Below are 23,942 nucleotides of genomic sequence, written 5' to 3'. Positions count from 1 at the left end.
GTTTGTATATGTCCCAAATCCCAAATCTCCAGAATGCACATGTGCATAACCACAATTAGAATTAATGAATGAATTCAGCAAGGTTGTAGAATTGATCAATATTTAAAAAATCCATTATCAATCATGTGTCCTACATTTATACTGAAAAATATTAAATCTAAGAAAGGCATTTCCAATACTACAAAAAACAATAAGATATTTAGAAATAGATTTCACAAAAGAATTGAAAGACATGAATACTGAAAGCTCCAAAACAATTTTGAAAGAAACTCAAATAAATGGGCAGTTACTCCATGCTTTGAGCCAAAACATTGAGCACTGTTAAGAAGACAGTGCCTCCCCAATGACCTATAAGTTAAATGCATTCTTCATCAAAATCCCAACTGATTTTTCCGGTAGCAGAAATAAGCAATCTGATCTTATAATTCAGGTGAATGCAACGCTTCTAATACAGCTGTAAACACATTAGGAAAGGAGGAAATTGACTCACTCTCTCTGATTTCTGAATTTATTACAAAGTTATGGTAGAGAAGGAATTAAGAAAGGAAAGATGGAAGGGGGGCTGGAGGAAAGGCGGGAGGGAGGGATGGAGAGGGGGAGGGAAGGTGGGAAATGAACAAAGCGGAGAGGCAACCAGAACAAGGATTATTACATCACCGAAGTCTAAAGTCAAAACATGGATTTCATAAAAGATTTCAGCGGTTTCATAAAAGTGTGACTGGCAAATGAAAGATAAGATTCTATATTAGTTTAAAAAGGGGTGTTTCGCCGGGTGGTGGTGGCGCACGCCTTTAATCCCAGCACTTGGGAGGCAGAGCCAGGCGGATCTCTGTAAGTTCGAGGCCAGCCTGGGCTACCAAGTGAGTTCCAGGAAAGGCGCAAAGCTACACAGAGAAACCCTGTCTCGAAAAACCAAAAAAAAAAAAAAAAAAAAAGGGGGGTGTTTTAGGCTTATATAACTCTTTATCCTGATTTGTTGAATGCAAAAAGAAGCCCCTGAACTTCCTAGAACAATTTTGAACATTTTACAGATTTCAGAGACTTTATGATCTTTTTTGTTTGTTTGTTTGTTTTTTTGTTTTGTTTTTTCCAGACAGGGTTTCCCTGTGTAGCTTTGCACCTTTCCTGGAATTCACTTTGTAGACCAGTTAAAATAAATAGTTCTCTTTTTTTGTTTTGTTTTTTCGAGACAGGGTTTCTCTGTGTAGCTTTGCGCCTTTCCTGGAACTCAATTTGTAGACCAGGCTGGCCTCGAACTCACAGAGCTCCACCTGCCTCTGCCTTCCAAGTGCTGAGATTAAAGGCATGAGCCACCAATGCCCAGCTCAAGACTTTATGATCTTACATTAATGCCTGACTGATAGGTGTTTCCGTTTTTACAGAGGAAAAGTTCAATAAGGTAATTCTTTGATCATTAAAAAGATACAATACATTCTCATTTGCCTAAAACCTGCTAATACCTTCCTTCCCTGGCAGGTGGAATGAAATACAACTTCTTCTTAAAACCACATTTTTTCTTCCTTCCTTGCTTCCTTTTTTCTTTTCTTTCTTTCTTTCTTTTTTTCTTTTTTCGAGACAGGGTTTCTCTGTGTAGCTTTAGAGATTGTCCTGGAACTTGTTCTGTAGACCAGGCTGGCCTCAAACTCACAGAGATCTGTCTGCCTCTGCCTCTGCCTCCCGAGTGCTGGAATTAAAGGCATGTGCCTGGCTAAAACCACATTTCTTACTTTTACCTCTGAGAAATGTTCCTGTCAATGGTGACCAATGGGGATTTACCAGTACATTAGACTTGAGAACTGTCCCATTCTGAGTGGTCCTTCTGAAAGAACTTGTTGAATAAATGATCAATCAGATGCTAGTTTTCAAGTCACTCTTTTCTTTTCTGACAGCAAGAAGCCACAGTGCTGATAAAAGAAGGACTTAAAGCTATGGAGTGGAAGAGAAATTGGATCCTGAAGCTTTTCCAGAATGGCATCCTGGGAACTACTCTGGGAACCAATCTGACTCAGCTTTGTCAAAGCGGTTATACTAATTTTTCCCTTCCACTGGTCAGATATAAGAATTAATTCTTCACCAGGTGTGATGCTGCCCACCTTTAATCCCACCACTAGGGAAGCAGAGGTGGGCGGATCTCTGTGAGTTTGAGGCCAGCCTGGTCTACAAAAAGGGAGTTCCAGGACAGCCAGGGCTGTTACACAGAGAAACCCTGTCTTGAAAAACCAAAAAAAAAAAAAAAAAAAAAAAAAAGCCGGGCAGTGGTGGTGCATGCCTTTACTCCCAGCACTCGGGAGGCAGAGCCAGGTGGATCTCTGTGAGTTCGAGGCCAGCCTGGTCTACAAAGAGAGTTCCAGGACAGCTAAGGCTGTTACACAGAGAAATCCTGTCTCCAAAAACTAAAAAAACAAACCAAACAAAACCAAAACAAAGCAAAAAGACACCCCCCCCCCAAAGCCCATTACATCTGTTTAAAAATGCAGAAAACATGCAAAAGGGCTGAGGAGATGGCTCAGGGGGTCCTCACAGATGGCGCTTGCTGCACCATCTGTGAGGACCTGAGTTTGGATCCTCAGAACTCAAGTAAAAGCTGAGTGGTGTAGCCAGTCATTCATAATCCCAGCACTCCTGTACCTAGATGAGAGGAAGAGGAGGAGGCAGGAGGCTCTGTGGAAGCTCACAGGCCTGACATTTGCAGGGGTGAACAGGTGACCCTGTCTGAAACAGAGTGGAAGGAGAGGACTGATGGGGTATTCTCTGACTGGCACATACATGTCGCCACTCACATATGAACAGGTACACTCACATACACATCATACAGAGAATAAAACAAACAACTACAAGAGCCAAAATTTGATAGACAAATGGCCAAAAGCATGTAGTAAACACACATTACTAAAAGGCTTGGAATTTTATTCCAAGGCTTCCCCAGGAGTTTGGATCTTCAACTGATAGCATCCAAGGCCTCCTAAATAAATGCAGCACCTGTGGTCCAACATGCATATAAAGTTTAGGGTCATCCAAGCGTTCTTACCTCAGAGGATGACTTCTAGTGCTGTTTCCAACAATTCTGACATTTTTGTGTTCAAGTCAGAATGTATTTCTATACTGAGGCTCAATACAGGTTAAAGTGAGAGAATATTCCAAGAGGTTGCAGTTAACTTTGATAAGATTAAGTCTTCTGAAAAAAGAAAAGGAAAGAAAATCATAATGAAGCATAATACAGTTCACTTACTGGTTGACTTGGAACCCCCGGGGAAGACCAGTTTCTCATTTCTGCCTGGCTGCTCATGGCACTCCAGCTTCCTTCTGCTAAAATGGTTAGTGAGACACCAGATTAAAACTGTCCACCAAGAAACGTTTTTCGTCAATGAACTTCAACTATTTGAAAGTTATTATTTATTTTGAAAAGAATCAGGCATTTTGATCACTAGCTCCACTGGAAGGCTCTTTTTAAAGGCTTCAATGTCAGGATACTTTGCTCAGCAGGATCAGTGTAAACTATAGGAAGCCAGTTTTGGCAGCTAGGCACATTTTCCAAGTGGGTACGCATTTTAGGAACCAAACATTTTACATACGGACACATCTTTTACAGACAGACACAGGTATCCGGGCTTTTCGTCTAAACACAGGACTTGTTAATGGACACGTATTCACACGTGTAACGTGTCAACACGGGCGCACATTTTGAACACCAGTCTGCATGTGCAAGTATGCACACCTTTGGTGGTGACAGCGGAATGGGATGCACGGGTTGCGCGCTGCGAATTAACAGAAACTACAACTCCCAGAGGTGGCTGCGGAAGCAGTCAGGCCACGCCCAGCGGCCTGCGCTCGGGGGTAGGTCCCGGCTCAGGTCCTGGCTTGGTCCTGGCTTAAGTCCGGGCTCAGGTCCCAGCGCCCGGAATCACAAGGCCGGTAGGCAGGGGCCCCCAGCCGGCAAGCCGCATGGAGCCGCGCGCCGGGGACGGCTGCTTTCTGGGAGATGTGGGTACGTGCTTCGCGCCGCAGAAGCCAAGGGCACCACATAGGGGCTGGAGCCAGGACCAGGAGATCAGCTCTTAGGGACAGAGTAAGCTCATAGATGGCCTTTATCCCGGAGATGGGCAGCACTCCCCGCTCCGAGTTGGTGGGGGTGGGATGTAGAGATTCTAGCAGGGTCCGGGTGATCCTGAGCATCTCAGATCGGAGTTTAATGTCTGTCATCTTATTCCAGTCCTGTGAACTGCGGGCCTGGTTATTCCTGTGTTGTACCAGGTGTGGGATTCAGAACCGCCAGTTCACCCGATCACCGCACACTTTGGGGATCACGCGGGTCGTTGCCCAGTTCAGTGGCAGAACCTGGGAAGTGTGTGTGCACTGGGCACACTGGTTGGCAGCCTCAGCAGGAGCCCACTGCGGGTGCTGCACCACCTTCCGGGCGCTTGGTGCAGTGTGCGTGCAGGCTCACAGCATCCTACCAATACTCCAGCTGCTCCAGAATGAGGACAGGGCCCAACACTGGGACATGCCTGTCGCTCAAGAAGTGTTCTATGCCTTTAGGGCAGCCTTAGAATGAAGTGGATTCGAAGGCGAAGGAGCATTCTTTGGAGAAGTAAATTTTTTTTCCTGCTTACAAAGTAATAATATGATAAATGAAAGTGTATCGTGAAAGCTTGGAAAGAAAACAAAACAACAACAAAGCTAAACAAACCAAAACGTCCACCCTGCCCCAGCATTTTTACAGGAGTAAAAACAGTAAGGTAAAAAAACAACAACAACAACAACAAAAAACAAAACAAAACAAAAAAACCAACTTAAGTTAATTTAGTTGAGTAGGAAATTGCAGTCATAACAAAACAGATAAATATTTTAATTGATTTTTGCAAAACAAACACCTTCAGAATGATCAAAGACCGTTTAATGAACATCTGTTTTTCTTGGCACCCTAGGCTGGTCCAAGACTTTGACCCTGATAGCGTAGTCAGTATTTGATTCAAGTGAATATGCAATGGATGGCTAACCACGGAAGCCTGTTAAGCATACATTTTATTTTGTTCAGGTAGAGGATAGCATAGCATCAGAGCCAGGCATGGTGGCAGTCACCTGTAATCCTATCCCTTGGAAAGCAGAGGAACTAGGGGCATGAGTTCCAGGCCAACCTAGGCTATATAGCAAGACCTTGCTTCTAAATAAATAAATATTTAAAAACATCACTCCCAAGTATGTTTTCTGCATAGCTTGTAGAGAAGAAAATCATATTCCCAGTTAGTGGGTGCATACTTGTTGGGGTTCTTGGATTTTTTTTTTTTTCTTTGCGAGACAGGGTTTCTCAGTCCTGGAACTCACCCTAGAGACCAGACTGGCCTTGAACACAAAGATCCACCTGCCTCTGCTTCCCAAATGCTGGGATTAAAGGCATGCTGGCTTGCACCTCTACTGTCCTGGATATTGTCATTTAAAAATTTTAATATGCTTCTCCAAAAATATGTCTTGCAGATATTTGTATTTCTGGTCTAAATGAAAAAACTGAATGTGTTAGATCAAAACAGTATCACTGTCCAGCAAAAGTGGAGACCACCATAGGAATTTTACCTGAGTAACATTCTGACCTGTAATTCTATATTCCTGCTGTATTGTAACCAAAATACTTATCCATACCACTTTTTAGATTGTTTTTGTTTGCTTATGTAGATGGATTCCCCCTCTCTCAATTTAATGAGGCTTTGGAGAGAAGGGACGGAAATGATCTTCCATGTGTCATTGGGAACCCCATAGTTTCATTCTTTTTTCTGTGACCACCAGTCTTAGCAAGAATTTGGGGTGTTTTCCAAGGCTTAGAGTGATACTTTGAAGGGTTAGAATGGAAAACTTATCCTAAAGTAGGAATTCAAAAAGAAGCTGTTGACAAACAAGCAAGAAACAAATAAGCCCTGAGACTAAAAAAGGGTTTCAAAGGAAATAATAGTAATAAACCCACTTTCAATGAGCAAAACAGCATGCATCCTTATCTTCTCTCCATAACGTGGCCCTGTGAAAAGTTATGTCCTTCACGAGAAAACTAAGGCTGCTGATTTCAAATGAAAACCTTTTCCTAAGTTCTTCAACAGAAATGGAGAAGATAAGCCAGACATTGAGGTGCACACTTGTAATCTCAGCTGCTCAGGCTGTAGGATTGTGAGTTCAGGGCCAGCTCAGACTCCTACTAAAAATAAAAACCAGAGAAGACAGAGTGAGAGTGCAGGGCTCTGTGCCATGAAGCCCCGGGCTCATCTTGCTCTGCGTGTTCTGGGGCAGCTGGGGCTTGGGGACAAAGGGAGAGTGCCCTTGTGTATTAACATCTTAGGTGGCTAACAGCAGGGTGAGTGATGTGGCCAGGAAGGAAAGGATGAAGGTCTGGGTTCCCTGGCTCTGTCACCACTTAGGCAATCTGTTTTCACTTTCACTTTCTCTTTCTCTTTGACTTTCTTTTCCCTAGTCTTTTCAAGTTGCAACTCCCTAGTCCCTTTATGGAGGCAAACTTTTTTTTTTTTTTACCCCATTGTATGCTTTTTAAAAAATACAGATTGGGATTATTTTCCTTTTTTTTCTTTTAAACACTGAGTGCGTCACATTGCATGTCACATTATGGTTTTTTGGCAAAGAATATTTTGGAGATTCATAATTAAAACTTTTAAAAAGACATGGCTGAGAAATACCTTGAACACAAGAGCAGCTCTTTTTTTTTTTTCTTTTAGACAAGGTTTCTCTGTGTATCCCTAGCTGTCCTAGAACTAGCTCTGTAGACCAGGCTGGCCTCGAACTCACAGAGATCTGCCTGCCTTTGCTTCCCGAGTGCTCGGATCAAAGGCATGTGCCTCCACCACCGCCTGGCCAGCTCAAATTTTAAAAGTAAAAATTTCTTGGCTTCCAAAAGAAAACAGAAGTCATTGAAAGGCTGTGATCAGGTCCCAAATGACCAACTTATTATTTGGCTACATGAGGAGGAAGGGAGAGGGGAGCAAGCTGGTAATGGGAGACCAATTATATAGCAAGGATTGAAGATGGGGCTCCAGTCCTAGAGGGAGCTTCCCGAAACAGTGCATGGTCTCAGATATCCATCGCAACACCACCCTCAGGATACAATGCTGAGATTCAGGAATGAGGCTCTTTATCAGAACTGGGGTCTTAGCACTGAGTTGGACCATCCTGTCGTGAAGCCTGACCAGCCAGTTTCCCAGTTGATTGTGTTTCCTGCCCTCAATCTTCAGGAATAGATTTAAGGTTCTCACCCACAAGCTGTCCTTTCCCTTACTTTTTTTGTCGTCCTTCCTGGTGCTTGCTGCTGGTTTTTATGAAGAGAATGCCTTAGTCCTCCCTAATTTGTAACCCCAGAGGAGCTCTCCAGTGGTCAGGAGTGTCAGATGTACCCTCCACGACTAGTGCCCCTGCCTGCTATAAAGCTGTCTTTTGCTGATGTCAGTGAGCTAGTAGCAGCTCTTTCCATCCTCAGGTTCTTCTCTGGCCTTTTGTTTCTATAAGGGTTAATATTTCTTTCTTTTTTTTTTTTCCTTTTATTTTATTTTATTTTATTTTACAATACCATTCAGTTCTACATATCAGCCATGGGTTCCCCTGTTCTCCCCCCTCCCATACCCTCCCCTTACCCCCCAGCCCATCCCCCATTCCCACCTCCTCCAGGGCAAAGCCTCCCCCCAAGGACTATGATCAACCTGGTAGACTCAGTCCAGGCAGGTCCAGTTCCCTCCTCCCAGACTGAGCCAAGCGTCCCTGCATCAACTCCAGGTTTCAAACAGCCAACTCATGCAATGAGCACAGGACTGGGTCCCACTGCCTAGTTGCCTCCCAAACATATCAAGCCAATCAACTGTCTCACCTATTCAGAGGGCCTGATCCAGCTGGGGGCTCCTCAGTCTTTGGTTCATAGTTCATGTGTTTCCATTCGTTTGGCTATTTTTTTTCAATAATTGAGTAAAACCAAAATTTATTATAAGCCACAGTCGTCCTAGGGACCTCCATGCTATATATATATAGCCTCCATGGTTCTATGGGTTGTGGTCTGATTTTTCTTTATTTTATATCTAGAATCCACTTATGAGTGAGTACATACCATGACTGTCTTTCTGGGTTTGGGTTACCTCAGGATGATTTTTTCTAGTTACATCCATTTGCCTGCAAATTTCATGTTTTCATTGTTTTTCTCTGCTGAGTAGTACTGCATTGTGTATATGTACCACATTTTTTTCATCCATTCTTCCGTTGACGGGCATCTAGGTTGTTTCCAGGTTCTGGCTATTACAAATAGTGCTGCTATGAACATAGCTGAGCATGTATCGTTATGGTATGAATCAGCATTCCTTGGGTATATGCCCGAGTGGGATGGCTGGGTCTTGAGGTAGTTCGATTCCTAATTTTCTGAGAAACCGCCATACTGATTTCCACAGTGGTTGTACAAGTTTACATTCCCACCAACAGTGGAGGAGTGTTCCCTTTGCTCCACATCCTCTCCAACATTGACTGTCATTGGTGTTTTTGATCGTAGCCATTCTGACAGGTGTAAGGTGGTATCTCAGAGTCGTTTTGATTTGCATTTCTCTGATGATTAAGGATGTTGAGCATTTCTTTAAATGTCTTTCAGCCATTTGTGATTCTTGTTTTGTGAATTCTCTGTTTAGCTCTTTAGCCCATTTTTTTAATTGGACTGTTCAGTATTTTGATGTCTAGTTTCTTGAGTTCTTTATATACTGTGGAGATCAATCCTCTGTCAGATGTGGGGTTGGTGAAGATCTTTTCCCATTCTGTTGGCTGTCTTTTTGTCTTATTGACTGTGTCTTTTGCCCTGCAAAAGCTTCTCAATTTCGAGAGGTCCCATTTATTAGTTGTTGTGCTCAGGGTCTGTGCTGTTGGTGTTTTATTTAGGAAATGGTCTCCGGTGCCAATACATTCAAGAGCGCTTCCTACTTTCTTTTCTATTAAGTTTAGTGTAACTGGATTTATGTTCAGGTCTTTGATCCACTTGGACTTGAGTTTTGTGCATGGTGACAGATATGGATCTATTTGTAATCTTTTACATCTTTTTGACATCCAGTTATGCCAGCACCATTTGTTGAAGATACTTTCTTTTTTCCATTGTATAGTTTTGGCTCCTTTGTCAAGAACCAGGTGTTCATATGTGCATGGATTAATGTCAGGATCTTCAATTCGATTCCATTGGTCTGTATGTCGGTTTTTATACCAGTACCAAGCTGTTTTTATTACTATAGCTCTATAGTAGAGTTTGAGGTCAGGGATGGTGATGCCTCCAAAGGTTGCTTTATCGTATAGGATTCTTTTAGCTATCCTGGGTCTTTTGTTTTTCTATATGAAGTTGAGTGTTTTTCTTTCCAAGTCTGTGAAGAATTATGTTGGGATTTTGATGGGGATTGCATTGAATCTGTAGATTGCTTTTGATAAGATTAGGGCTAATATTTCTTGTTGGCTTAATTGGACTTGGAATAACCTGGAAGATACACCTCTGGGTATTTCTGTGAAAGCCTTTCCAGAGAGGTACAACTAAGTCCCAAAGGAATGTGGGTGGCTCCCATCCATGGGCTGGAGTTACGGTTATGAACCACCATGGAGGTGCTAGGAATTGAGCTTGGGCCTCCTGAAAGAGCAGCCAGTGTTCTTAATAGTTGATCCAGCTCTTCAGCTCCCTTCTAAACATTTGGATTGTGGTAAAGAGCATATAACAAAAAGTTACCGTCTTAATCTTTTCAGATCTAGATTTCAGTGGCATTAAGTACATTGCATATTAGGCACAACAATCACCGTCTTTCACCCACAGCACTTTTTTTTATCATGCAAAACTGACTCCATACACCTATTAGAAAATAACTCTCCGCCTTCCTCAGTTCCATTGTGGTGCTTTCTCTCCCTACAGTTGTGTTTCCTTGAGGTACTTCGTGTGAATGGAATCAGATGGCATATGACCTTTTGTGACTGACTTATTTCACTTAACATAGTGTTTTCAAGGTTATTCATATAGCATGTGTTCATATTTTCTTTTTCTTTCTTTCTTTTTCTTTTTTTGGTTTTTTTCAAGACAGGGTTTCTCTGTGTAATTTTGTGCCTTTCCTGAAACTCACTTTGTAGACCAGGCTGGCCTTGAACTCACAGAGATCTGCCTGCCTCTGCCTCCTGAGTGCTAGGATTAAAGGTGTGTGACACCACCGCCCGGCTATATTTTCTTCTTATGTAAAGTTATGTGTGTATACCACATTTTGCTTATCCACTCATCTCTTGATAAACACTTGTATTATTTCTATCTTTGTTGTATTGAATTGCAAGAGTATGGGTGAGTTTGTTGGGTTTACTTATAAGAGTATAGATGAGGGGTTACTTACAGGATCAGAGGTAACTCAAAGACAGCTGCATTACCAAATGCAGCATGGATGATGGTGCACGAAAGCTGGAAACCTGGAGTTCACTGCACAACTGTGGCTCCACACTGGAGAGTGTCCTTTTCAGGCAGTTCAGTTGGTCTGAGCCTCTTCTAGGCTTGCCTTGTTTGAGAGTGTCTGTTATCAGTTCTTACTATTTATGTATGTCCGGATACTGAGAGACCTTGTGAATCTGGTCAGTTTCAGGAACTTCCTGATGCTATTGAGTTGTTTGCTTTCTGGGTTTTAAGAAGATTTCTTGCAGAATGGAATGTTTTACTTTAACTTAGAATATCCAGAATATCAAGAGTCTCAATGAGCTTCCCTCTAGGATTGAATTTTTTTTGTTTTTTGTTTTTTATGGTTTTTCAAGACAGGGTTTCTCTGTGCAGCTTTGTGCCTTTCCTGGAACTCACTTTGGAGACCAGGCTGGCCTTGAACTCACAAAGATCCACCTGCCTCTGCCTCCCAAGTGTTGGGATTAAAGGCATGCACCATCAACACCCGGCTAGGATTGAATGTTTTATCTCAGAAAAAAACTGCTATACAACATATAAGTAAGAAGTAGCATCTCATTGTGATTTGGGTTTGCATTTCTTTATGATTAGTGATGTTGACAATCTTTTCATATGTTTATTGGCCATTTGTATGTCTTCTTCAGATAAATGTCTGTTAAAACTCTTTGCCCATTTTAAACTTGAACTTTTTGATGTTGTTGAATTGTAGAAGTCCTTTATATATTCTTGATATTAATCTCTTATCAGATACATAATTTGTAACTATTTCCTTTCATTCTGTGCATTGTTTTTTACCTCTGTTGATTGTACCCTTTGATGGACTGGAATCTCTCCCCTTTCCTCCTCCTCCTGCTCCTCCTCGGCTTCCTCCGCTTCTACTTTTGACTGTCACATTTGCTGCTCCTGATTTCTGTCCTTCATGTTGCTGCTAAGACTATTGCAGTTGGTATTTGTTTACTGGAAAATGTGGTTACCAGCAATTGCATTTCATCTAAAGACAGGTCATATAAAGAAATAAAGTTAGATTGTCCTTTTCAAATTGTGTATTTTATACAATGAAAATTCACTGAGGCCATTCCATCCATTCATCCAACCTTCCATCATACAGGTGAACACAAGCAACATGCATACTGGGTGCTGGGAACACAGAGATGAACAAGCAAAGCTTGACCTGTGCAGTCACAGCTTGTCTTCCTCTGTGATGCTTCCAAGCTCTTGCCTGGGTGTCTGGGAGATTTGGCTTCTGAATTCCTATCTCTGGAAGCACTCTCCCATCGTCATTATTGTGGTGTTTGGAATTGTTTCTGCATTCACCTTACCCCTAACTAGGAGCTGCCTGTGGCGTCTTACACATCTTTGTGCACGGAAGCGGAGTGTGCTGATCCCTTGTAGATATGCCATGAATGAAGGGTAGGACCCTGCACGTGATGCCATGGCTCCACCTCAGGGCCTGTTCTGGTCCTGGTGGTCTTTCCCCTCCCCTCCCCTCCCCTCCCATCTTCTCCCCTCCCCTCTCCCTTCTCTTCCTTCCCCTCCCCTCTTCCTCCTCCTCCTCCTCTTCTCCCTCTCACCACCCCAATACAAACCTAAGGCTTCCCTTGTGGTCCTCTTCTTTTTAAAGTTGCATGCAACTTCTCTTGCTTTGGGGTTTTCCTCTCTCACATTGACTTTAAATTGTTAACTAGCTACTTCTCACTATTTCCTCAAACTGTATATTGCTACTTAATGAGGCACATCCCTCTTGGTAAGGTACAGTATACAGAGGTACATGTGTGGAACTGTTAGGCACAGTAGTAAGCTATAGCTGTGTCTATATAGGACGAGGGGTGGGAAATGGGATCATAGTGTCAGCCAGATCCATAGCACAAACATCCTTACATGCCCTGGCAAGGACTTTGAACTCTGCACCCTAGTTAGTTGGGATTGCTTATGGAACTTTCTTTTTTTAATTTATTATTATTTTTTATGTGCATTCATGTTTTGCCTGCATACATATATCTGTGTGAGGATGTTGGATCCCTGGGAACTAGAGTTACAGACAGGTTTGAGCTGCCATGTGGGTGATGGGAATTGAACCTGGGTCCTCTGGAAGAGTAGTATGTGCTCTTAATTGCTGAGCCATCTCTCCAGCCCTGCTTATAGATTTTAATAGGAGCACTGGGACTAATTGCATGGTCACATATGGTGTCTTGGCTGCCAATGGGCCCTGGAGCCTCATGTGTATTCGTTTGTTCTGATGGAAGTAGGAGGGTCTTAGTAAGCATTCTGTTTCCTCTGCAGGTTTCTGGGTGGAGCGCACCCCTGTGCATGAGGCAGCTCAGCGGGGCGAGAGCCTACAGCTTCAGCAGCTGATTGAGAGTGGGGCATGTGTTAATCAGGTCACCGTGGACTCCATCACACCCCTTCATGCGGCCAGTCTGCAGGGCCAGGCCCAGTGTGTGCAGCTGCTGCTGGCAGCTGGTGCCCAGGTGGGTGACCACATGGGACTGACAGCTACCTAGTTGCAGCTGTGGGAGTGGATGGGCCAGGCTCAGGAGAGCACTAGAGAGAAGAAAAGACTCTAAGCTCATGCAAACATGGATAGACAGGGTGCTCTAGGTTGCTGAAAGCCATGGGAGGAGGTGGGATGGTTGCTGTGGACCAGAGCAGGGAAGTGTTTATGGATGGGGCAGTTTTTTTCAAAGTGGTTTAGCATCACTCTGCTCTGAGATGGTCAGGGAAGAGCAGGGCAGCCATGGACCAGGCACAGACTCTCTGGGAGCAGTTGGGCTTGGGCTGAACAGTTGCTGCGTAGGTTTAACCAACAGAGTTCTGGATTCCAAGTTACCCAAGTGAGGTGCTGGTAAAACAACTGGCTCGGGGCCAGGGAACGAAAGTAAAAGAACAAACTTCTGACCTGGATGCCTTTGCCACATGCGTAGTTCACAGCACAGTTAGTTTTAGCTGCCGGTGGTTTCCATTCTGCAGGCTGTCTGCCTGCTTAGCGGAGCTGTCAGGATCTGTACCGTCCCCTGTGCTGGTGCTTATAAAGAATATCAGGCTCTGGTCTCGGAGCTCACCAGATGAGAGCAGAGCGAAGGCAACACACCGTTTACTCATCCCCAAAGCTTGGAATTGACCAAGCTTCACAGTTTTCAGTGTGTAACCACGTAGAAGCCAAACTTAGATAAATTCTAAGTGTGTTTTCCCTGCCCAGGGAGCTGCCTTCTTCTTGGCCTGTGATTTGTCACACAAGATGAGGCATGCTAAGCAGTATGGAGCACTTTTATTTTTTTTGTAGCCAAAGCTTGAGTTAAAACCCATCTTGATACCCGTTTCTCCAGCTTGCGACCTCAGCTTCTCCTTTCTGCCCTATGTTTATTATTTGCCTGGGGTGGTAGTGAGGGTGAGGCTGGGTTTATCCTGCCCTGGGAGGGAGGGCCAAACCTTCAGTGAGGGACTTCTAGACTTAAGAGACTCCTACGCATTCCTGCCTCCAGTCCACGCGTCTTTCGCTTTGAACTCCCTTGCCTGGCTTGGAGCATAGCGGCAAACTGGTCATTTTAAGACATCACCTTTGCAAAGATGAATCTGTATGAAGATTACAAGCGTCATCACATTCATTCACTTCACCCTTTGATGTTGGTTTCTTCTGTTGTTTGAGGTGGATGCCCGCAACATTGATGGCAGCACCCCCCTTTGCGATGCCTGTGCCTCAGGCAGCATCGAGTGTGTGAAGCTCTTGCTGTCCTATGGGGCGAAGGTCAACCCGCCTTTGTACACAGCATCCCCCCTCCACGAGGCCTGCATGAGTGGTGAGTCTACGTGTCAGGGACCATTGAAATGGCCCGGGGCGAAGCACTTAGAGCACAAAGGAGGCTGGTGGCCTGTACGGATGCGGGGAGGGATCAGTAGGATCTCTCGGTTCTTGTCTTCTTGAAGAAAAGAATTCAGTCAAGAAACATAGTTTAAGCAGAAGTATATTTATCAAAGCTAAGCAAAACAAACACTCCATGGAAAGATTGGAATGGGCTATCGCAAGGTGTGAGCAGCCCACAGAATTCTGAGTTGTGGGTCATAAAGAAGTTTTTATGAACATTTGTAAGGTAGGTAGCATATTCTCCTCCTACATTATAGTGGACCAGACTTTCCACTTTAGAGTAGGTATTTCTTCTGATACTCTAAGAAAACAAACCCCACAAAAGGAGAGGTGTATGTCAAAAACCTCAATGCCAGCGGTATTAATGATGTCAGGCTTGGGGATGTGGACCCTTCATTAACGTGCATGTGTGGGGAAAGGCCTTGGTGCCTTCATTACTGATACACTGGGAACAACCTAACTGAAGCTTCGATGATGCCTCTCCACATGGGATACTTGACCATCAGGAGACACAGCTGCTAAGATGTACGTGGTTACCTCACATCTAACTCCTTGCCCACCCAATAGCAAGTAGGATTTGATCTGAGGGAAAGGTGCAAAAATGAGATAAGAAGTGACACAGGCTAAGCTGGGGACAATGGCACTGACTGCAAAGAATTTATCTCGGAGCAGGGACCTCTGGGAAAGGGACTGACTATGCTGGTTGTGATGTTAAGATGAGCGTGGCTAGCAGTAGGTGTAGGTTTTAGGAATGGGGATGGTTACTGGGTAGCTATCAGCAACAAGAAGGTAATTAAGTGATATGGGAAGATGGATGCCTGACGGTGGTGGCACATGCCTTTAATCCTGGCACTCAGGAGGCAGAGGCAGGGTCTACAGAGTGAGCTCCAGGACAGCCAAGGCTACACAGAAAAACCCTGTCTCAAAAACAAAAACAAAAAAACAAAAACAAAAACAAAAACAAAAAAAAAAAAGAAAGAAAGAAAGAGAAGATGGAGTCTGTGGCAGAATCTTCTTGGAAAGGAGAGAAACGTCCCCCCCCCCATCCAAACTGGCTCTGAAGACAGGAGAAACAGGAAGAGGCCCAAAGAGGTGCCAGAGAAAGGAGATTGGCGGGATGCCAGCAGCTATGTGTGTTTTCTATAGCCTGGATGTTCCCCAGGAACTTGGAGATGAGGATCAGGATAGTCTTTGATCCCTGTGTCCAAGTGGTTTCCACGTTTTCTGTACTCAGCAGGGAAGCGGCTGTGACCCATTCCTTTTACTACCAAGTGAACTCCTGAGGGGAAAGATGTCTTTGTATTCTTCTAGGGCCATGCAGAGTTACCAACCACTTTGTATGCTGACATACGTGGGGGACCAGCTGGGAGACTGGTTCCCACATTTTACCCCAGGGTACTCTTGAGGAGAGGGATAAGAGATATATAAACAGAAGGATAGAGGGGAGAGAAACAGAAACACAGGATAGCCTCAGGAGGGCCTAGATCCTTATCCACGTGCCCCCTCCTGTCTCTTCTAAAGGGCTATTTATAGGAATGCCAAGGGGTGGGGCAAAAGACCTTCCACAGCACAGCTAAGTGCAGATCATCCCAGTCACCTAGAAACCATGGACATGGTCAAGCAATCCTCTAATGCAGCTCTGCTGGGTAAAGCAAGCTCAGATCTCACTAGGAAACCTTTGTGGGCCTCCACAGAAATATAGGCTGCTTACCCTCTGTTCCTTGCAGGACCACCTTTTCAGCTGCTGTTTGTTCTGGTTACCATCTCCAGTATACGTATTCATGAACATTTCCATCTTTCTCCATTTCTTTTAAGGGAGTTCTGAATGTGTGAGGCTTCTTATTGACGTTGGGGCCAATCTAGAAGCTCACGATTGCCATTTCGGGACCCCTCTACATGTTGCCTGTGCACGAGAGCATTTGGACTGTGTCAAAGTGTTACTCAATGCAGGTATGCTGCTGTTTACCCAAACTAGTATTCACCTGAGTGGATGACTTACCTGCGCTTTGCTACCAGAGGTCTGGGTAGTGGAAGCAGACAGGAAAGGGTTTGAAATTGGTTCTCCTACTCCTCGGAGAGACCTTGTGCCTTAGCCTCTGTATCTATAGAACTAGAAAAAGAAAACCTATTTTTCCAGGTGTTGGGAATATTCTCAATAATGTTTCTGCAATGTCTGGTATACAGTCAACACTTAGTAAATGCATGTGACTACTTTATTATTTGTGTGTGTGTGTGTGTGTGTGTGTGTGTGTGTGTGTGTGTGTGTGTGTGTGTTGAATGTGCACCAGAGGGGAATATCAGATGTCCTGCTCTACCACTCTCTGCTCTGCCTTACTCCCTTTAGACAGGGTCTCACTGAATTTCAAGATAGGCTGGCAGCCAGCAAGCCTCAGTGATCCTCCTCTCTCTACCCCTCCCAGAACATGGTTACAGGCCACAGAGCCGTGCTTTTTATATGGGGGCCTAAAGATTTGAACTCAGGTCCCCTTGTTTGCACAACAAGTACTCCTGCTTGATGAGCTATCCCCTCAGGCCCGTGAATGGTTATTTTTAGTGAACACAGGCAGCTGTCCAGAATGTCTGCCTGATGAGGTTTTCTGTCTGAATCTGAGTCAGAGGTATAATGGGAAGTGGGGTTGGCGGCACATAGGAGAATGGAGCACGTATAATCTGGCTTGTGGTGGGTGTTTGAAAAAGTTCCCTGCAGAGAGATTCCCAAAGTGAACAGAAGGTCTACACATGTTTGGGATAGATGAAGTCTTTTTGTTTTTCTGAATACTTAAATCTTTGGCTGGTTGACTCCACGAATACAGAATCCAACCGCACCTAGATGGCTGTTGGAATGAAGAAGCCAATTACAACTGGGTGAACAATGAAGGTCGTTTTTGGTTCATGTGACAAAATGTGAGAAGTGTAGCAGAAGTATAGTCATTTTGATCTCATGGTTCAAGAGTGTCACTATGCCTTTGAATTTGAAATCTGCTTTTCTTAGTGTTAGCTATTTGCTATGGTAGTGGATAAATGGATGCAGCTGATACAAGCTGTGTGTGTGTGTGTGTGTGTGTGTGTGTGTGTGTGTGTGTGTGAGAGAGAGAGAGAGAGAGAGAGAGAGAGAGAGAGAGAGAGAGAGAGAGAGAAAGAAGGAGGGAGAGACACATGTATGTGAGTGCCTCCAGAGGCCAGAAGAAGGAATCAAATCCCTGGAACTGGAGTTACAGGCAGTTGTGAGAACAGTGAAGCGTCTCCCTCTCTGGGTCATTAGCGTACCTCCCCCAATGCTCCAATGACTTAAATGAGGCCTTGTGTTCAAACCCGAACCCTCTAGTCCAGATTTGTCAAATTTTGATTGGGTGACTTGAACCAATTACTATGGTAGAAGGAAAGGGATTGTACCAATCAGAGCCCATCCTGGAGCTGAGGGTAGGTCTGTCCACTCACCACACCCCAATTCCCAATAGTTTTTAAAGGGAAATTTCTATATATCCAGGAAATTGAGGATGAGTAGAATTTCAGGCCGGGGGCATCTCCTTTCTCCATGGAGGCAATTAAGCATTAAGAAAAGATGCAGTCTGTGCAGAATGTACCAGAAAAGCAGAAAAGAGGGTCCTGAGCCCGATCCAAACAGGAACTGAAGACAGAAGGAGTCAGGAAGAGGTAGACCAGAAGCCACTTTAATTTTTCATGGGCTCCCTTCACAGGATTGTCTTTTAAATTTTTTCCCTTTGAACTACTTTCTCATTGTAAAGAATTTCCAACCTCTGTAGAAGCAGAGTGAGAAAACATAGTCCTAGTTACTCACACATGGACTCTTACATAAGCAATGAGATTTTATACTGCGGAGGCCTGTCATAGGCCTGTTGGAGATCCCAAGAAGAGCCCCATTCTACATCTCCAGAAAACATACAGTAGCTGCTTCTGCAGTGACATCAGAGGTCCTGGCTCTGCTGGAGGTGCTGAGCTATATATGGAGTGGTCTTGCTGGACTGTGCAGGTGAACAGAGGCAGTTGCTCCTTTTCTTTTTGTAGAGAGGCTGAGTTAAGGAACTAGATTCTGTTTCCAGAGGAAGAGAACTGGTGAGGATCAGAGTCCAGTTATTACAGTTACGTAATTTTTCATCTGATCACTAACAGTAAATATTTAACTCTTCTGGAAGCGTCCAGACTGGATAGTTAAGGATTATTTGCACTTCCATCTCCTTGGCAGAGCCCATGTGACTGTGTATTGAGTCATTCGTGCTGAGGTCCCAGGATTGTGGCTGTTCTCAGCTGTGTGCTAGGGTGTGTTGGGGTGAGCCTCATTTCACTGGTTTCTCTTTTCCTCTAAATCACATTAATTCTATTTTGTTTTGAAGTTAGGATTTTGGTAATGAGCTAGCTTTGACCCCTTTTTCTGAAGCATGAAATTGACAGTTAATGCCTAGAAGGTGCTTAACCACCTCCCACCACTTGGCCACTGTGCCTCAAAGTCACTCCCTTCTGACATTCTTCCCTCCCTCTCCTTCTGTTCCTGCTCCAGCCTTCTAATGAAAATTTCCCTGTGTTGGTCATATCTCACATTCTGCTTTCATTGAGCCCTAACTTGAACCCATGCATATTCCTGTGTACACACTTGGTCTGATGTTTCCAGTCGGCTTCCTTCCTTTACCCTCCTTCCTTTCTTTCCGTGTTTTTGTTCTTTAATTTAACTTTTTATTTTATGTTCAACGGTGTCAGGGTGTCAGACCCCCTGGAACTGGAGTTACAAACAGTTGTGAGTTGCCATGTGGGTGCTGGGGATCTGGGAACTGAACCTGGGTCCTCTGGAAGAGCAGCCAGTGCTCTTAGCCGCTGAGCTGTCTCTCCAGGCCTGCTCCTTCCTTTCTAACCAATCAAATGATGCCAAGCACACATTATGGAAAAACTTTATTGTTGACTTTGGGAAGGCCACTTTGAAAGAGTCACTCATGGTCCAAGGCCTTATCTCAAGAGCCAAGGTAGCAAACAGCAAGGAAGGAGGGGTGTATGTTCCAGCTCTTTCCTGCTTCCTCTTTCTCTCCGACCTTGAGGGTGTTTTGCTTCCTTGTGTCTTTTTCTCCATTGTTAAAATTGAGATAATCACATTCCTTCCTGGTTGGCAAGAATATTGTAAGAATCAATATGAGAAAGCCACTTGGATTTTAGATTCTGTGATCTTTACAATGTAGTTTTCATTACAAATTGTGTATCTAGCATTAAAATTTATTTTTGCATGATGATAGCAACAGTCTAAAAATTATTTACTCCTATAAGCAAGTATTAAAAGAAAACAGTCTGAGGTAAGAGCGTGATCGGATTGCAGGGCAAGTTTTCCTTGCCTTCCTTTTCATACCATTTTGTAATTCCTGTGTTTGATTCAAACCTTCTCCTTCAGGGAGTCAGCAGACAGTCCCTCCTGACCTGAGCTTTCTCCATCCCAGGAGGAGTGGAGAGTGTTTGAGGATCACACCGTGCTCATTGTAATGAGTACAGCTCATAATTCCAGAGGAGTAAACACATTTTAAAGCCCAGAAAGCTGGACTTTTCCAACAATGTTTCGAGTAGCAGAAATAGCTCAGAAAATGCTCACTAAAACAGTGGCATGTTGCTGGCATAGCCGTGGTTTTACCACCGTGGTTTGAAACTGTAATTTGGGGAATTTTTTTTTTTTTTTTTTGGTTTTTCGAGACAGGGTTTCTCTGTTGCTTTGGAGCCTGTCCTGGACTACCTCTGTAGATCAGGCTGGCCTCGAACTCGCAGAGATCCGCCTGCCTCTGCCTCCCGAGTGCTGGGATTACAGGTGTGTGCCACCACCGCCCGGCTAATTTGGGGAATTTATTGATGCTAAGATATTTGCTTGGTTTCTTTAAAATAATTTAATCTTTTCCAATTAATTGTTAGCTATTAATTCTTTACTGGTTCAGGAGGAGACTTCAAAGAAGTTAACATCTTCTAAACAAATTCTGAGGCCTTCTAAAATCCATTATATAGAACCTGTGATTGCTATGTGTTAAGGAGGACATTTCACAGAGACCATTTGTAATAAAAAATTTTAACTTTTAAACATTTACCTTAAATTTTTATTTATTGTGATTGTGTGCATGAGTTCAGGTATGTATGCCATAGCACATTCGTGTGATCAGAGAACAGCTTTGTAGAGTTGGTTCTTTCCTTCTCGCTTTTTGTGGGTTCTGGGGATTGAGTTCATTTTCCAGGCTTGTGCTGAGCCATCTTGTGAGCCTAAGTCTTTATTTTTTAATGTATTTTAAAATGCTGTATTTTCTTACTAAATCTTTGAATCTTTCTGTATGCCCCACCTGAGTTCACAGCTAACCTTCAAGCACATTATCTGTTTCCTCTCTATCTCTCCAAGTGTATAAAAGAATATATTTAAGGAATATTCATTCTTTCATCCAACCTGTTACTTTTTGAGTTCATGGTGCCCATTGTAGAGCAGCTGTGTCTGTTGGTGTGTCTGTGTCCAAGTATAGGCTGCAGCATTTGGGTGACTCAGGATGAGCCTCTAGAAATCTAGGGACTTATGAGGACATACTATATACTATAGGGCACCTTAGAACAGACATTTGGCCCATAAAAAGTCTTTTATTTTGCTTTTTTGGGGGGTGTATATATATTTTTTATTATTGCTGCCCTCACTTTCATAAGGAAAAATAATTATTACTATTGGATTTTGAGAAGATACAGTAGAGTCTGTCTTGATTTTGTTGTCTGGGCGGGGTTGTTTTGTGTTCTGCCAAAGGGTGATGTGTAGGTTGGTCTTCCTCTTGGTTCCACATTCTCCCTTTGGTGACAGACATTCTCTGCTCTGGCTCCCCAGGGGCCAATGTGAACGCAGCAAAACTTCATGAGACTGCCCTTCATCATGCGGCCAAGGTAAAGAATGTTGACCTCATCGAGATGCTCATAGAGTTTGGAGGCAACATCTACGCCCGGGACAACCGGGGGAAGAAGCCCTCGGACTACACGTGGAGCAGCAGCGCCCCAGCCAAGTGCTTTGAATACTATGAAAGTGAGCCAGGCTCTGTTGTGCAAATATTCCCATATCCCAGTGTCTTAGTTAGGGTTTCCATTGCTGTGACGGAATACCAGGACCAAAAAGACCAAAAAGTTGGGGAGCAAAAGGTTTATTTGGCTTATACTTCTATATTGCTTTTCATCATCCAAAGAAGTCAGGAGAGAAACTCAAACAGGGCAGGATCCTGGAGTCAAGAGCTGATGCAGAGGCCATGGAGGGGAGCTGCTCACTGGCTTGCTTCCCTGGGCTGGCTCAACCTGCTTTCTTATAGAAGCCAAGGCCACCAGTCCAGGGATGGCACCACCCACCATGTACTGAGCCCTCCCTCACTGCCCAGTAATTGAGGAAATGGCCTTATAGCTGGATCTCATGAAGGCATTTCCTCAACTGAGGCTCCTTTCTCTCTGATGACTCTGGCTTGTGTCAAGTTGACACAAACCCAGCCAATATACTCAGGCTGCCAGGAATCACCATCATTCATCTTGGGCCCCCCGTTTGCTAGTTCTCCTTGAATTTGTGCTGACCTCTTTGAATCAAGTCCTGAGCTCCTGTGCTTGGTCACTAGGATGTACTTCTGTCTCTAAGGACTGTTTTGTCCTGAAGCACCAGCTCTTGCTGTATTCCTGTGGCATGTGACCCCACAGAGGAAGGAAGCCTGTAGTAGCATGAACAGGCTGCTAGCTCCTTCCCTGGCATAAACCCCTTACTCAGCCTCATTTGTGACAAGTGAGCCTCTTAGCCACAAATTAGTTGTTTGCTGATAAGTCTCTTTGCCAAACAGTAAGTAGCAAGACAAACCAACAATCCCTCCAACAAAACAAGAGATCCCTGTCTTGAAAGACCCAACCCCACAAATGGATCCCTGTGGATACCACCAGAACCTTATTCCCTGGCTTCATTCCTCGGGTCCCTGGCTATCTGACCTTCCAGAGATGACACAGGATCCATTCTAATTCTAGGGGGAAAGGGAGGCTCTTTTGGTTCTGCCTTAGCACTCATTAGACCGCAGGATGTGCTTCTTCTAGAAATTATCCTGATGAATTTCCTTGATCTTTCTTTTCAGAGACACCTCTTACCCTCTCCCAGCTCTGCAGAGTGAGCTTGAGGAAGGCCACTGGCGTTCGAGGGCTAGAGAAAGTCGCCAAGTTAAACATCCCTCCACGGCTCATCGACTACCTTTCCTACAATTGAGCTGCAAGCAGGTGGCGGGAAAGGCTTGTGACTTGCCTGGCTATCACCTTGCTGTGCCTAGCCTTGGGCCCTAAAGAGTTCTGTCTATTTCTCTGAAACACTACTGTTGCTGTAGATAGATTGGCGCTCCTCCATGTTCTTTTTGGCTGTCCTTTTTGATGTCTTCTGCACCCTGGAGAAGATCTCTGAAGCACCAGGTGGCCAGTGTCTGACATCACAGTTGTGGATGTAACCCTTGCTAGTCTTCTGGAACTAATGCTGTCATTCTAGGCTGGGCTCAGTTCTCCAGGTTTCTTCTTGTCACTGACCTCCCTCTAAGGCACTCAAGACAGACAGTTCAAGGTGCACAGGGAATACTGGGGACTCAGGACACTGATGTTGATTTTCCTATATCTGGGTGCATGCCACAGAAGCATCAGGTTCTAAGCACCTGACCTTGTGGCCTAGGATGACCATTCTGCTGGCATCTTGCCACTTGGACAGTTTTTCTGGGGCAGCAGTCTGTACTTTCCAAGGTCTGCCTGCACCCAGGTATATCACTCAGGGGCTTTACAGATCAGAGTGGGGAAGGTTCAGTCTTTGTATCCCTCCTTCTAGCAGTGTTTCTTGGAATAATTGTCTCCAATATTAGGACCCAACTCTTTTTAAAATGTTTATGTTGGGAACTAGAGAGATAGTTCAGGACCAGAGTTCAGTTCCCAGCCTCCACATCAGGCAGCTCACAGTGACCTATTACTTCAGCTCCAGGGGATCCGACACCCTCTTCCGGCCTCCTCAAGTATTCACACATACACACACACACACACACACACACACACACACACACACACACAGACAGAGACAGAGACAGACAGAGACATAATTAAAAATGAAATCTTTTAAAAAGTTTATGTTGGAAAATCTTTAGAATATATATATAGTATATGTATATATGTCTCTATATATGCATATATATATGTTGTAACAAGATTTGTAAAGAGCCATGCAGACAATAAAAATAATAGGTAATATGAAGGCCTTGTGGCATGTATTCCCACAGATAGCCATTTCCATTGTAAAGGGCTGTTAGAAGACTTTTTGAGACAGGGTCTCACCATCTGACTATGGCTGGCCTGAAACTTGCTATGTAGATCAGGCTGGCCTTGAACTCATAGAGATCCACCTGCCTTCCCCCCCCCCCCCCCCCCGGGTGCTGTGATTAAAGTCATGCACCACCAAGCCTAGCTGTTTGAAGACTCGGGATTGTTTTTCATTTGTTTCTCTATTTGCCAAATGGAGACTTCACCCACCCTTTTAATTCCTTGAAGCTACAAAACTAGTAAAGTACAATGGCAACACCTCAGCACCCATGAATTCATTTTTCTTGCAGATGCTTCTGGAATATCTGTCATGCGTAAGACATCAGTGCAAGACTTGAATCAGATGGGAACGAGATTCATCAGCCAAGGCAG

At 44.1% G+C, this 23,942-nt stretch overlaps 1 protein-coding gene across 2 annotated transcripts; it reads left to right on the top strand.

Annotated features, from left to right (window-relative positions):
- Positions 1–3,803: 3,803 nt before the first annotated feature.
- Positions 3,804–22,589, top strand: Asb13 (ankyrin repeat and SOCS box containing 13). Of its 2 annotated transcripts, none has more exons than XM_028891137.2 (6): positions 3,804–3,985; positions 12,692–12,879; positions 14,055–14,205; positions 16,086–16,220; positions 21,103–21,294; positions 22,364–22,589. In XM_028891137.2, exons 1-6 carry the CDS (start codon positions 3,943–3,945, stop codon positions 22,489–22,491), a joined length of 837 nt encoding a protein of 278 aa, XP_028746970.1. In that variant the 5' UTR covers positions 3,804–3,942; the 3' UTR covers positions 22,492–22,589. The 2 variants fall into 2 exon arrangements, with proteins under 2 accessions (XP_028746970.1, XP_028746980.1); XM_028891147.2 differs by having other exon boundaries at positions 21,103–21,158; positions 22,364–22,487.
- The last annotated feature ends 1,353 nt before the right edge of the window (positions 22,590–23,942 follow it).

The sequence above is a fragment of the Peromyscus leucopus genome, chromosome 5 (assembly GCF_004664715.2).
Source record: "Peromyscus leucopus breed LL Stock chromosome 5, UCI_PerLeu_2.1, whole genome shotgun sequence".
Taxonomy (NCBI): domain Eukaryota; kingdom Metazoa; phylum Chordata; class Mammalia; order Rodentia; family Cricetidae; genus Peromyscus; species Peromyscus leucopus.
Note: the sequence above shows the minus strand (reverse complement) of the source record. Positions and strands in the feature narration are given on the sequence as shown.